Source organism: Gobius niger (assembly GCF_951799975.1).
Source record: "Gobius niger genome assembly, chromosome: 1".
Taxonomy (NCBI): Eukaryota; Metazoa; Chordata; class Actinopteri; order Gobiiformes; family Gobiidae; genus Gobius; species Gobius niger.
Genome location: NC_136852.1, coordinates 25,077,316 through 25,092,419, shown reverse-complemented (window position 1 = coordinate 25,092,419; position 15,104 = coordinate 25,077,316). Strand labels below are relative to the sequence as shown.

General features: G+C 41.6%; 2 protein-coding genes across 6 annotated transcripts in view; both read left to right on the top strand.

The window, feature by feature from the left end:
* The first annotated feature begins 493 nt into the window (after positions 1 to 493).
* Positions 494 to 2,892, top strand: LOC306964500 (von Willebrand factor A domain-containing protein 5A-like). Of its 2 annotated transcripts, none has more exons than XM_079558519.1 (4): positions 494 to 836; positions 1,160 to 1,283; positions 1,449 to 1,537; positions 2,738 to 2,892. In XM_079558519.1, exons 1-3 carry the CDS (start codon positions 642 to 644, stop codon positions 1,526 to 1,528), a joined length of 399 nt encoding a protein of 132 aa, XP_079414645.1. In that variant the 5' UTR covers positions 494 to 641; the 3' UTR covers positions 1,529 to 1,537; positions 2,738 to 2,892. The 2 variants fall into 2 exon arrangements, with proteins under 2 accessions (XP_079414645.1, XP_079414646.1); XM_079558520.1 differs by having other exon boundaries at positions 2,741 to 2,874.
* An 801-nt stretch (positions 2,893 to 3,693) lies between these two features.
* Positions 3,694 to 15,104, top strand: part of rap1gap2a (RAP1 GTPase activating protein 2a) — a 101,428-nt gene continuing 90,017 nt past the window's right edge. For all 4 annotated transcript variants that reach the window (XM_079558246.1, XM_079558244.1, XM_079558245.1 and 1 more), the window contains exon 1: positions 3,694 to 3,800. In XM_079558246.1, coding sequence (XP_079414372.1) covers positions 3,769 to 3,800 — 32 coding nt within the window. In that variant the 5' untranslated portion in view covers positions 3,694 to 3,768. The remainder of the gene's footprint in view (positions 3,801 to 15,104) is intronic.

The following is a 15,104-nucleotide window of genomic DNA, read 5'->3' as shown; positions in this document are numbered from 1 at the left end:
TCAGTCTCCCAAAATGTAGTCTCAAAAAGTAGAGTACGTATTAACATCTGGATAATCTATTGTCCATGGCAGCATATTATTACAAAAGGTTGTGCTTTTATTGGAAAACTAACAGGTAAAGTTAAGATGAAGTTCTCATCATTTGGTACTAGGGCTTTGACACTAATGACATTTTAATGGTAGTGGGCCGAAATTACACCAAATTGCCTCTAGAGGGCATCACTGCATAAATCAAATTAGAAGCGAAACAAAATAAATAACAACACACTTTCTGTTAAAAAAAAATCTGTTAGACGGGTTTCTGGGTGTTACCTCTGAGCATCAGTTGGGCAATGTGGACCATGAACAGTTTTTCCTCTCTCACCTCCTGACTCTGCTATTCCATAGAATCTTGAAAATTAATAATTGGCTAAATGACCTCACTGGATATGAAAGCTGAAATGTCTGTGTGTCTTAACAGTGATCTTTTGTATTTACAATGATGCTTGATGACTATGTAGATGAATGTGAAGATGATGACTACGAGTGCTGTGATGGTAGAGGGCTCATAAATAACACAATTCTGGGGGACAAAAAGCATCAATTAACAGGTAATGTAAACAGTTCCACCCCCAGATTTTGATATTGATTGTGCAGATGTGATGCAATGCGGCGCTGTAGACTTTGACGAGGATGAGGACGAAGGGTGTGCACCTCCCGAGTCCAAAGCAAAGCCGGACCCTCTGCTGGAGCTGGTGTCCCTGCAGAAGGCCTCAGGCTGCTGGGAGTTAGAGCCGGCTCTGGCCAAAGCCGTGGGAAAGACGAGCAAAGATCTGGAAGACAGACAACCTTCAGCGGTGAGTTGCTACATGGGGAACAGAGAGAAGAATAGAGTACATTCATTTAACTGCTCCAAAAACTGTACATTCTCCACTCAAACGACTTTCCACACTGCACACACCCTGGGTCAAACAAATTATGATGGGCTACCTGACACTTTTATCACATACACCTGTAAACATGTTTTCTGAAAGTTTGTTAAAGACATTCAATCTATAAATAATAGGCTAATTCTCAATCTCGATACTCCTGAACAGCATCAATTAGTGACAGAGGCAATTTTTACAGTCTGGAGTCTTCCTATTAAATCATATTTCTTGATATTGCTTTGTGTTTTTAGGCAAAGAAAGAAGTGTGGGCCACCATTTTGGCTCTGGTCTGGCTCCATGGTCTCAAAGCTGATGCTAAAGATGAGTGGGAGCTTTTGGTCATGAAGGCGGTGACGTGGCTGCAGTCACAGAATGGTAATTTCTCGGCAGAGGACATTATTATACCTATATGAAGACATTCTTTGCTATTTTCATTGAATTGTTATTACCGTTTGATTACCAGTTGATTTGCTCTCATTTCTTATTGAAAATGTGGAAGTGATACATAAATTTGCTATATTATTTTCTCTTGTTCCCCAGCCTCAGGCCTGGCTGAGTGTGTGGAAGCGGCCAATGCTTTGTTGGGGTGCAGTGTCCAAAAAGACTCCATGGGACTTTAAGACTTACCGGTTTGTCGATTTTTGCTGTTCGCATAACTGCTTGTTAAACTGAATATGCAAATGTAAAGTGCCTTTTTTCCGTGCAATGCAATGTTGTTTTGTGCTTAGTTTTCTTTCATTTTAAGCCATCCCTGTTATGATTTTTATGTTTTACCAATAAACTGTAATTGTGATTTTTAATCTGAATAGATAATAGGCTGAACTGAAGTCATGCCTCTGTTTGGTCTACTTAGAACTAATGCTTATATTTATGAAGCATCATAGTAAAGCCAGTTGTTTATTTGGAGTGCCTACTAAAATAAAATTCAAATACAAAAATGTTTTATTTATCTTGAATAAACTTGAGATCGAAGATATGGTTTAAGCTGTCTGCAAGACACTTAAAGATCTAGCACATGTCTTAATATTCAACAGTAACAGGATTGCTTTGGTATCAATTTACACTTGGTTTTGTCTAGGTTTATTGTATGTGACCCTGCTTTTGGAATTTGGTTTTCTCGGCTACTCTGACTCAACATTTCCATAGTCCATACAACACGACCGCGGCCTACTCAATCACCTTTTATCACTATTTGCCAATACCTTTTCCTATATCGACTATATTGTTGCAACTGCTTGTAAAACACGCTTATGTTTTCCTCAAAATGTGTTTAATTTGTGACTTTGATGTAATTTTTAGACGTAAAGGATTAGTTTTAAAACAGTTTCCAAAAATTGCCCACTGAAACCCAGTTCGTTAGCTCATTCTCTGACAGCGCACTGGCGCCTGCTTGTTAGTGAAGCTCGCTCTGACAGATTTAGGCTTGGGGGAATATGTTACAGTAAAGGAATAGGCAAGACAGACCTACCTGAAGAAAAAAAAAAAAAAACGTCAGCTAGACGATGCACAGGGCTGTTTTGCACGACTGAAGATGTCCTAACAAGAACAACAAATCCTTTACCTATTATTCGTAAAAATAAAGAAATAAAAGCTCATCATGGTAAATGTACAAGAACTGAGTATATAAAGGCGAGGTGGTTTGGGCCAAGAAAGCCCTCAAAATGAGAGCTCAGTCGTGGTCTTGTATTGCATGCTTATAAAATCCTCCCAAGACCTTCTTTCACAGACAATTTCATTATCTCCTGTTTTTCTCTGGATGTTGTCGGAGCCCAGGGCAAATAGATCAATGAGGAAAAGGTTTAGAGTGTTTTTGTTTTGTCGGTTCACAGCAGCAGCCCTCTGAGTTTTATAACATCAGCCACCTGTGTGTTGTGTGCGTGGGTGTGGGAGAGAGACGGACCTTGTGCACACCAGTGATCTATACTCTTTGTTCTTCAATGGGGCATCCGCATTATTGATAGGGGGAGCTGAGCTTTGAAGTGGTGAAAGGAAAAGTAATATTTTTGTTTATTTTCTTGTAACTTGAACACTAGGCTCTTTTAGTAATCCTTTTTTTTTTTCTTTTTACCGGCTGCTCAAATAATCCATAACCTCGTATCTGTGTCAATGAACGTGTTCAAATCAACCCTGCGGCACAGTGGAGGCCTCACAAGGGGGCGCTACGGGAAACGAAAAGAGGCAAACGAGGAGGTATCCGGGCAAGACTCACAGCTAAGCCAGACAAGCCTCTATCTCTAATGTTCGTTCACTGGAAAACGAGACGGATTATATTTGTGAAAGAAAGTCGTGGAGCGGAGGGAATTGTGACAAATAAATAACAAGTATTTCATTGCTTAGTTTGTGTGATGCTTTTGTATTAACCATAACCCCTGTGTTCATTGGTGTAATTGTGGAATTTGCCAGGAATCCCCGAAATCTTAGCGGTTTTGACGACACGTTCCCAAGCCCTAGAAGCCCTGGAGCGGGATTGGAACGCCCAACCATACCCGAGCCACCACTGCATGCACCGCCGTTAAAGTATCAATACCCACAAGCCCAAGCCACACACTGTGAACTTCTTTTCTGTTTTCAAATCACTGCACCCTGATTCCTTTCTCCCACATCTCAACTTTCTCTCATCACCGCCGCCGCCTTTGTTTTCTCCATGGTAACACCAGCTCCATTATTTCACACACACAGATTCTCCCCTTGGCTTTCTCATAACTCAGCCCTACCCCAGTGTTTTATCGCGGCTGTACCCTCCCCCCCCCGTTATACATGTTCCTCTCTCCTCCTCATCTCCTCTCTCTCTCTCTCTCTCCCCTTTTTTTTCATTCACTGGCTGGGGCTTGCTCATGCTGCACTGTCCTCTGACTGCGAGATGTTCAGCCCGACGTTTAAACAAGATTCAAGGTAAAGATTTGTTGCTTTTTTTTAATTTTAAACCTGTGAAATTGTTTGTTCAATGGCTTGGAGATTTCTTGCACAAATTTGTAGATTGGCAGGCACATATGGAGTTAGATAGCAGAGTGTGCGCTGGTCTGTGTGGGAATGGTCCAGATGGAGCGGAGAGGTTTTGGCAAGTTGTAGGTAAAGTCTAGAGCAGCAATTTCAAGCTATGGCAAAATGCTTCTTTTCTTTTGGCTGTTTCATAGAAGCTTATGCTCAGATGTACACAAAATAATGCTCACCAATTCAGCAAAAGACAGGCTTTAATGTAATGTTGTCCGTGATGATATTATGTGTTGATGCCTCTAGAAATGTGGGAGATAAGAAGTTTATTCCTTCACATTTACCTATTGTAATGCATCAGTCTAATAAAAACTATATATTTAAGTAAAATAAGGTTATTTGAATAGGCTGTAGCTTACTTTCAGATGATTAGACACGTGCCAAGCCTATAAAAAAAAAATCTCATGCTGAAAGAGATTGAAATTTTCAATAATGGAAGCGCTGCTGTTTGCGCTTGGTGTGTGATGTTCCAAGTTGTTTAGCCTCAACTCATCTCTTGCTGAGCCTTTCACCCGTGTAGTTTTGGCTGTAATTGGTGTTGTTGCCATGTTATTTATTTATGTTCAGTAATCAAAATAGAATCATTAGCCAGATGGCGTGCTAATGACAGGTCTGTGCCAAATTGCTCAAAAAAATACCCCATTATTCTTAGCCACGAGAAATGCCCACACACCTTATGTTGTTGACAAACGCCGAATGCTCCTTGAAATTTCCCCAGCACACTGCGCCTTTTTTGCATTGGTTTTCCAGATTTCTTTAGTGGCAAAGTGCAGACATTTTCAGTGGACTGGGGGGAAGAGAGAGTGGGGCGACATTTACAGACCGAGTTGAGTTTCTGCAGCTTTTCAGCCACACAGTGATAGGAGCACTCACCTTTAATAGGCTGCTCTTACCTCTCGCAAATAAGAACAGAATATTCTTTTTTGCAATGCTAGATTATTTGCTGTTATTTAGCTTTGCCAATAATACGACACAAGTTCAACCAGCACCAGACAAACACGTATGTTCAAAAGCATTGGTGGAGTGAAGTACTTCTCTCTCCATGGGTTCTTATTGTAAAAACCTCTTGTTTTGACGACTACAAGCATGTTTGGATTCTGCATTGATGTAGTAGATATGTATCACTATTTCAGTCTTCTATCAAATGGCAAGCTGGTATTTCAATTTAAAACCTAAATTGCAAGGAAAAAATAGATGCTTTCCAAATCTCAGGTGCAGTCCCCGGCCCACATCTTGAGAACCACAACTGTAGATTCTACTTTTAGAATACGGCAACGAGGGGCGGAAGATGCTATGGATGTGTGAATAATCTGCGAGTTGAAGTGGAGATGTCTTTATGCATGGTTTCTCTCCTGTGTGGCCACTGGGTATCAAATGCTCATACTGTATACTGTGTGTGCGCCAAGTCCCCTGGAGGAACACGGTTAGGGCTGTGGGGAGCGGGGGACAGGCGTGGGCGGAGGAGAGAGAAACACAGTTTGATTCATGTGTCGTTTTCCTCTGAGAGAGCATCAGTGATAATGGCAGATAATGCAGTGAAAAGTCCGCCAAGAAAAGCTGTAAGAGATGGATGTTTTCATTACATTCAACAGAACAAACACAATATCAATCAGAGAGCTGAGGTGCAATGGTGTAGACTAAATGCCTTGTTGTGAAATTCTGTGTGTCCGTATAAGTATTATACAGGCCAATGCAAAACAAAAGGAGGTGCATAGAAAGAGCGTACCATAAAAGTGACAGCATACAGTAAAAGCTCAAGGCATCACAACAACAACTGAACCTGGGCTGCAGACACAAGCCTTTTAAGTTATACTGTATTAATCTCTGTAGAGAAATTAGTTCTCTGCATTTGACCCATTCTCAGTGTTGCATGGGGTGAACTGTAGGAGCAGTGAGCTGCCAGCATGGGCCGGCGCTCGGGGACCCATCTCCATGATGTGGAGCCAGGCTGGTGATCAGAAACACCTGGCTGGAGGATTCACCTATTGCACATGTTTTTATAACCTACCACTAACCTACGCAGACACGGGGAGAACATGCAAACTCCACACAGAAAGGCCCCCGTCCAGGTGGGAATCGAACCCGGGACCTTCGAGCTGTGAGGCACGAGCGCTAACCGCTGCGCCACCATAGCACCATTTCTCAGTTGAAAGCTAAGAACGTCCGGAGTTCAATAAGTCAATGACTGCATTACCGCAATTAGGGCTGTATAGGAAACAGGTGCAGGAATTGTGTAGATGGTGTAGAAGAGGGTTTTAGCAATAGAATCTGACAACCGTCATGGTAATGGTAAATGGTCTAAACTTATATAGCGCTTTTCCACCTACATTAGGCACTCAAAGCGCTTTACAGCAAGGATCCACTCACCCATTCATACATACACCAATGTACGCAGACACTGGGGGCAATGTCAATGTGGGTGAAGTGTCTTGCCCAAGGACACAACGACAGTGTGCACTTTCAGGAGGTGGGATTCGAACCCCCGACCTTCCGAGCATGAGACGACCCGCTCTACCATCTGCGCCACTGTCGCCACTGTCGTCATTCTACTTCTTGACCGGATCATGGTCTTGTGAACAAAAACATAAAGTATAAACTTTTACATCATGTTTTGCAATCTCTTTTGCATCCTTTTACCCAAACTAGACTAAATAATGGGAAAAGTTCAAATTTTTTTTTTTTTGGGACATAAAAATAAAAGTATATAAAATCACATTTGACTTAACACACGTTTTTATTTTATAATTTGAAATAATGTCATACTTCAAAACCAAAGTGAGGTCAGGAGTATTTACTTGCAGCGCCCTCAGTAGGAAGCAGCGGGAATGACAAAAGGAGGACGGCGCCGCGAACACGCCCATGGCCGAGCAGAGAGCGCGGTTCCACTTGTTATTTATGGACTTCAAACCTCTGGAGGACAGTTGGGTGTTCTGTGCACAACAAACATCTTGGAAACACTGAACGGTTCTGCAGAAGAAGCAACCAGAGGAAAGACTGCTCAAACCCGCGTGAATGACGTAACACTACTAGGACTTCTGCGGGTATGTTTGACAAAGGCACAACGTTAACATGATGAGAAGCTCAACAATTCAGCAGGCATAATAAGCCCCCTGTCTTTCAATTTAAGAAAGCAATATGCATTAGTACAGCGTTCTCAAACTTAGTACCACTTCACTGAATATTTAACCCTCCAGGTGCAAATAACCTACACCTGGTTTAACCACCTGGTTTATTTCAACTTGGGGGTAAAAAGGGATGTTTAAAACCAGAAAACACTCAACTTAAATGCATTACTGAAGCATAAATGAAATGATCTGTAATGGGAATGGCTAAAGTCTGTGTACCGAAGAAGCCCAGGTCCCACCAGGATGCACCACAGTCTCAGTGGCACAATTTTGGATGGAAGATGAACACCATGGTGCAAGAAGTGTCTGTCAATAGCACTTTGTAGTAGGTAGTGGTGGGTGCTTTGATTCAGAATAAGGGTAATTAAATCATAAAATGAAATCATTATGAGTGACACTGAAAACACAGCTACTATTTTGAGCCACACGTGACAGTCTCTCAAGGCTTAAAATCAAGGCGTAGGAAAATGTCAAATTAAATCATGAATCACTGCGACTCTAAGACCCTCATCTCTGATTTCGAGTGCACCTTTGAAGATTTAGCTAAACTAATGGCGCTGCGTTTTCAGGTTAAGTCTCATTACAAATCCTGCAGAGTCTGGAGTGCACTGTTGGCTGTTTTGGGCACAATGGATGAGTCTAATCTCTGGTGCACACAGCCTTCTCTGCTGCCCACACATCTGTGAGGACGCTGACACTGACTAGAGGCTTTATTATAGCTATTCATGGCACTCTCTCTGCACCCAGCATTGTTCGTGTAGTTTTAAAGAGTCATAATGGAGAGGCATCTTTTGGTGAGGTCGAATACCTTCAGGAGAAGCAAATATAGGCCTATCTAATTACCTTGATGTTATAATCAATCATTCGTGTACATTTAAAAGCTCAAATAACCTGTTTACGAGTCTTTCCCCATCATCATGTATGACTCGCATCCCTGACATTGTCCAACTATATCACTCAGCACGACACAGTACCTATGTTTAATACATTATGTCCTATTCACTCCTATAAAAGTCTCATTCTTTTTTTCCCTCATATCTGGCATGTTAGGCTGCCTTTCCACAAAAAATATGAACAGGAAATAAAAAGGCATTGTTGCTGTTGTTGATTTGCAAGCTACATTGTACCACTTTAGTGCAACCCCCAAAAACACTCATTCATCATTGTGCATTTTTGCGGAGAAATGGCCTAGGGAAAGTCAGCACCCCTGCTTCTCACCGACCAGTTGAACCCAAACAGCTCCAAGCAGTGTCGTTGCTTGTTTTTTTAAGTAGAAGATGCCATGTCTTCTGGCTTATTCCCATTTGTCCAGTGTAAACTGTGCGCAGTCTGTTCGATATCTGCTGCCAAAAAGCACATTCGGCCCATTACTTACAAACATAGAAAGACGGCGTTCTTTTCAGTTTATTCAGCCTTTTTTTTTTTTTTTTTAAATCTCGCCTTTGGCTCGTAATCGTTTTGGATTTTATTTGAACTTGTTTTTAATGTACTTTTGATGGAAATGACAAATGAAAGGCCACGTCAATTCATGTTAATAACTCTCTGCAGTACAGATTTTCAAGTATTGTCAACTGGACTGTGTTGACAGAGCTGAGGGCGTTTCGCTTCAATCTTCAGAGGCATCTTTCTGCTCGAGTAGCTGGTCACATAAGTAAATACATAGCTTGTGTGTCACCAGTCAGCTATTACTATAGATTTGCAGAACCTATCTTCCACACTTCCTAGCCCTAAAGGACCCACACCCCGAGGATCTAAGGTGTTGAAATGGCATGGTTTAGCGCTTTTTGATCGTAAAGGGAGAAACGATTCAAACTTTTTGCATGAGCTTGCATTTTGTACCCATTTGTCCCTTTTTTGCTGAATAGATTTAGTCATAGTTTCTCCATTACTCCACTTTTTTGAACCTTTGATTAGTTTTGGTCATCGAAGATATTCCATCGATGAAAAATTATGGCAAAGAAAAAGAAAATAAGAACCACTCATCGTTCATCTTACTGTACTCCCTCTGCTGGCACTGTACCAACACATCTCTGTTTATTGACTTCTCTCATCTGCTGTTTATTCACCTCCGCTGTGAGATCAAGCTCTATTACGTTGTTGTATGAGTCACCGCCACTGCATGTAGTATTTTTATAGTTGTGCGCCGACATTAAGTGGTAAATGAAACGCTGCGAGGAGATCGTCGTGCACCTGATTAGATGCGTTTGCACGTGGGTGTATGGCATTATACCCCCCTCTGGATGCTTTATCAAAGCTGGATCCCTCTCCGAGCTTGGAGCAGCTGCAACGGGGAGGAAGTGAACTCAATCAATGTGTTTTTTTGTAAGACAATTTTCAGTCATTCAAGTAAGTGAGCGTTACAGGGAGAGTAGCGGTTTCCAAAATGTGCTGACGGTTCAATTGTTCGTGCCTAAAGGATTCTTTGGGGGTTTTGGCTGAGTTGGTTGACATTTACCAGCTAATCTGAAGGTTTGTGGTCCCATAGCCACAGCTGGCATGACACACAGTCTTTACAATGTCTTTTTTTGCAAGACATATCACCCACATTCAATGAAGCATTTGTGTTAGGGTTAGATTTGGTTCTATTTAAACCTCTTACCCCCCTCCTTAACCGAGTGCATTGTCGCCAGTTCGACTTTATCCAAAAAAACAAAAAACTGAATAGACTCAAACAGACAAAGGCAACAATTAGAAAGGTTTATTGACATTATTTATATTATTGGCGATCAGACCCCGGCAGTAGACATCAGTTGTGTTTGCAGTTCAGAGTTGGAGATGTCTTCCCCCGGAGCCTGGACACTGGTGGTGGTATGGGAGGCCTGAGAAGGATGCAGCCGTAGATGGAAGAGGTGGAGATGGGGTGGAGGCAGGTCACAGCACAGCTGGGAAGTGAACAAACCATAAATGCCAGAGGCAGAACCGAGGGCGATGATTGGCCGCTACGAAGGTGTGGCTCTGTGCTGATAGGCTGAGGTGGAGGTGTGACCCTCGCAGACACGATCATTAACTGGAGGTAGATGTGATTGAATTAACGCCTAGGCTTCATTTGAAAGAAATGTATTGTAACTTTTTTGTCACGTTGTTGGCGCAGTGTTGTCACATTTATGAAGCGTTTTTTTGTCTCTTTTCATATCTCTTTCTTGTGTTGTGTTTTCGTCACGTTTTTGGACATTTTTGGTTGTGTTCTTGCTTTTCTGGCACGCTTTTGTCGCTCTTTTGTTGCTGCTTTATTGTTGTTTATTGTCACTCTTTGTGGCTTTTTTGTCATTGCTTTTTTGTTGCGCTTTTGTCACCTTTCTATTTTGTGTATTGTTGCTTTTACATCAACGTCGCTCTTTTGTCACTTTTTTCAAGAGGCCTTTAGATTTGGATAATGCCAAACTGGAGAAGATGTGCTTGTTTCAGGTGGAGTTTAAGGGGTTGAATCCATTTGAAACCATAGTCCTGCTTCTGTGCTGATTGTGTTGTTGGAGTCTTATAGCATCTGCACAGAGACCTCATTATTAGACATACATTGATGTAGAATTTCCAAACAGCAAATGAAGTATCTATCAATTATATTTTAAATGATCCTAAAAGTTTTCCTGATATGCTACAACAAGCAGGGGGAATCATTTGTTTATACTGGCTTAATTACTTTGACCCATCTAGCCTTGTACCTGCTCATGGAAGAGACATGGCGTGAGTTGGAATGAATCTTTAAAGAAACATCTTACATTGGGCACTCAAAGCAACGGTCCCGCACATGTCTTTGAACACATATGGGTATTGTCGTTGCCAGGAGAAAGCGCTCCAACTTTCCTGTGATCTCGTGTGGAAGAGAGAACAGCACCATCGGGGCGGGGAGATTGTTAGCGCTTGTGCAGAAGGAGTCGCAGAGCTTTACACGTGTCAAAGCCTGTTAATTTGGATGCATGACTGAAAGAGCTCCGTGTCCATGGGGGTGCGGGGGGGTGGGGGTGGGGGGGGCGCAGCGTCGATCCCGCTGTGATCAGAAACGTGGCCGCTGTCTGTGTAGTTTGCCTGTTGTTGAACGGATGGCAGGGCAGTGTGGGCGTATGGGTGGGCTAGCTGTCACTTTCATTAGACTCTGTCAAAGGGGAAAAACGAGAGGGCGAAAAGGCAGTAGTAAAAATAGCAGACGGATCAAAGTGGGGCTTGGTTAAAGGGGGTGCTATAAGGAGATTAGGGAGGAGGACATAGGAAACCAATTAAGGGAATCAGCCACTGCTAGATGAGCGCATGTATACACCTCAAAGACGAAATGTTAGTCCTTATTCGAAGAGAATTGAAGTGGAATTCATGTCAGTGGTTCAAGTTCAGATTATCTGCATTGTCAGCCACCACATATGACCACTAACTAGCCTTTAGAATAATTGCTCTTTGCGTTGTAGTATGAAGTCGTAACTGCACTTGGCCTTTGCTTGAAATGTTCGTTGCTCTTGCCGCTTCATTTGAGGTCCTTTGGCGGGACACTAATCCATTTGCTTTAAAGCACAAGTAGCACTCTGATGAGGGTTGCAACACGGTTCACTAGATCCTCAATCACCGGTAATTATAGAGTATGACCACTGACCAGAATAGTAACCGCAGACACATTTCACTCTTATGTGATTCAAGACTGTGTCAAGCGCTCATCACATTCATACAAGACAGAAGAAAGGAGCAGTGTGGAACCGATCGGAGACATGCCGTTAGTGAGGCAGCTGTAGATTAGAGCAGCACCTTGCACCGTTTTCTCCTGTTGCTGCCACTACTTTGAATGTTTTGGTTGAAATAATTCAGACGCAAGATTTGCTGCGTGTCTACAGCCTTCCCCCACCTCGATTGTGTCAGACAGGTCTTACTCTGTATAGAATATTAGCTATATGTGCTGTAGGGGCCACCATCTCATTATGAGGGACGTCTCGAACATGCAAGAATGAAATACTCTGTTGTTATTTTAATGATGAAACATTAACAACAGCAATGCATCAGCTTTACACAGGGATTGTGTGAGCGATTTGTTTATTCAGCATTTGGTTCCCAATTTCCCCTGTGAATTCAGCTGAAAGAAACGCATCTCAGCGTTTGTTGAAGATAGATGTTGTCAATGCGTGCTTTAGTGAAACAGTATTTCTCCACTAAACCACACAGCAGCTGATGAACCCATTATAGACAACAGAGACGTGGTGTAACCAATGAAATATAAATGAAAGGTCTTCCCACGCCTGTCTGTGCATATATCACCCTCAGGACCAGGCCTATAATGACAAAATACCTTATTAGGTGGTGAGAAGACAAGAGAGGCGCAGTCTGGCCAGGAACAAACGCAATCTAGATGAAACACTGGCTCACGGCAATTGAATTATAGGAGGAAACTTATTAAAGGGAGAGGAGAGAAAACAAACGTACAGGCAATCTCCCCCATGACTTCATTTCAGATAATGGTATACGCTGCAAGTATTACCATCTATAGGCATAATGTTTTGCTTTGGAAACTGGAAAAATATTTCATCAATGGTGGGGTAATTATAGGCTTCAGCAAATGGGCGTCTGTTGTTGTCTAGGAGTAGTGTCTGCCATTTGCATACAGTAGTGAGAGGTGTACTCAAAAACACTATGAAAGGGATTGATCATTTCAAGAGTCTGGCAGCCTTTGCTATTTGCTAAATGTAAACATTTAAATTGCAATTACAATATAATTTCAGCCCCATGCCAAGGTGTTTTGATTTAAATCTGTTTTTTTTTTTCATTCAAGGCAATGTCTGTTAATTTCACATTAAAATAAGTAAAAACTCATCTGCTGACAGATTATTGAATTAAGGACTAAGTCTTGCATAAATTAACCGTTAGTAATCACATGGACTGGATTGTTTCAAATGGAAAACCTTTCACCTTCCATTGTTCTGCACTGGAGGGAGGTACAGTTGAGCCGCTATAAACTTAGCAGATCCCTGAACTCAACAGGTTAAAGCAGTACTAAGTAATTCATGCCCCTAGAGGCCATAATCGCCACTACAGGTGTCTTAGCATGTTTTTTTTACTCATTAATTGTCCATAGAGTAAATACTACACTGATAGAAAAGACAAAGGGAGAGAGGGATATTGTACATCCAATGGCACAATGGAGATTAGGGCTGCTACTTCTTTTAGAGTTTTTCATTAACTGTTGACCGGGGTCCTTAGCGGTTAATACTCGGTTAACCATTTGTGTGTGCACTATCCAACGGTTAACCATAGACACCCCTAATGGAGATCATTTTTTTCACTCAAACTGTAAATACTGTTTAAGTGGCGCTAGCCCACAGTTAGCTTTGCCCATTAGCATGTTATCTTCTTCTTCGTGATTCCATTAGTGTGTATTGGTGACTCCGACCCAGTGCAGCGAAGTTGCAGTTGTAGTTTTCTGGCCAGAGACACCAGGGAGAGATGAAAGACCCGTCCCCCAATCGTCAGAGGGACTTACAGAAAGGATTAAGTTTTATTACGTACTGCTTTAGTGAGTTCAAAACTAACTTTGCGTAAACTGTGCAGGGTTGTGAAACTCTAGAACTGAAGAAGCCTCCAAAATGAGAGACTAAAACCTTTGCCGCAATACTCGCACCAGCATTCAAACACGTCTCATTTTAACTCCTTTACTCTCTTTTGATGTTGCAGCATTTCATGCCCAGGCTTTAGTGTTTTTGGCCTGTATGGAGCCCTGCCGCTCTCACTGATGCTCTGTGAAAACATGCCTGTCTTCAGTGAATGGTACAGTCAGAAATAGCCGCCCAGTGACGACACAGAGTTAGGTGCCATGTGGTGATGTCACTCAGCCCCCTTCACAGCCTCTCCGTGCAGCAGCAGGGACCGTGGTGTGAGGGACGTCAGCAGAGGAGCCCAACACAGCAGTAATGTTAGTGACGAGCAAGTAAATGGATGCTATAAATGTGTCGGTGAGGTTGAAGTCAGAATAGTCAGGAAAAAGTTAAGTTACGATGAAGTCAACTTAGTTATGCTAGAAAGGTAAAAAGTGCATGTGGAAAGTGTTGAGAAAAAGCGTGTTTGGATGTTTATACTTTATACTGATGCAGAATCTACTCCAACTACTACCACTACCACTACTGCTGTTGCCGCTTCTACTGTTACCACCACTAATGCTTCACCATCAGTCCCGTAATGATGAAGATGACTTAGCTTGCTGTTGTTTCCACAAAATGCAACTGCTTTTTAATTATTTTCTTTTTAAATATAAATTGTAGGAAGAACATTTATTTTTTTGTACATTTTTCCATAAATCTGGATTTAACATGTTAGTTTATATGGCCCTAATTACTGTATATGGACTGTACATATGGACATTTACAGTTTTTTTGTTATCTAACCTATATTAAATATTGAAAAACAGCTATCAAATAACAATTTTTAAAAAAGTATTCCAATCTCACAGGTAAAAGGAATGGTCATTTGTGTTTGTTCCAACTGCATGAGCCCGACTTTGAAGAATTTTCAGAAGAATGCCTTTCCTTTCCCCGTCTGCCGTCTCTATAGCAACAGAGAGTTTAAGGTTGAAAAGAAAAATTGGCACATTTGGCTCAAACACATCTTCGTCTCTCAAAGTTTCCCCTTCTGTTCCAGCCATTGGCGCTGCTCTATTGCACTATGTGGTCTTTTCACACTCACATCTGCTGCTATCACTTGATACACCTGCACATCTGTGAATACAATATTGCCATATTGTTGTTGTCTTATCATATTTTCCTTTTATTTTTTGATTTGTATTGTTTATTTATGTTAATCTTTTATATGCATGCCCTTATTGCCGTACAGCTCTAAACCTTCATAGCTTATGTTTTATCTAAATTCTGTGTTATATGTTTTATGTTTCCTAGTTCCTAGTTTGTGAACCTGTTCTATCTGTGCACTTTGAACAATAGTTAAAATCATGAAAGTAACATGTTTTTTATAGCCTGATAACTGCAGCATGTTTGAGCGTAATCCTCAGAAAAAAATGTTTATTTGCACAAATCAGATTTTACAACATTCTTTCACTGCTTTATTCAATGTTTTAGTTTGAAGCAGTTTTTTTTACAAGATAAAGTAGTTTTTGTGTACAGGA

Excerpts from the sequence above, each read along its gene's own strand:
- LOC306964500 (XM_079558519.1), top strand. The coding sequence starts at position 642 with ATGCAATGCGGCGCTGTAGACTTTGACGAGGATGAGGACGAAGGGTGT. Across the intron at positions 837-1,159 it reads AAGACAGACAACCTTCAGCG|GCAAAGAAAGAAGTGTGGGC; the intron begins GTGAGTTGCTAC and ends TTGTGTTTTTAG. Across the intron at positions 1,284-1,448 it reads GTGGCTGCAGTCACAGAATG|CCTCAGGCCTGGCTGAGTGT; the intron begins GTAATTTCTCGG and ends CTTGTTCCCCAG.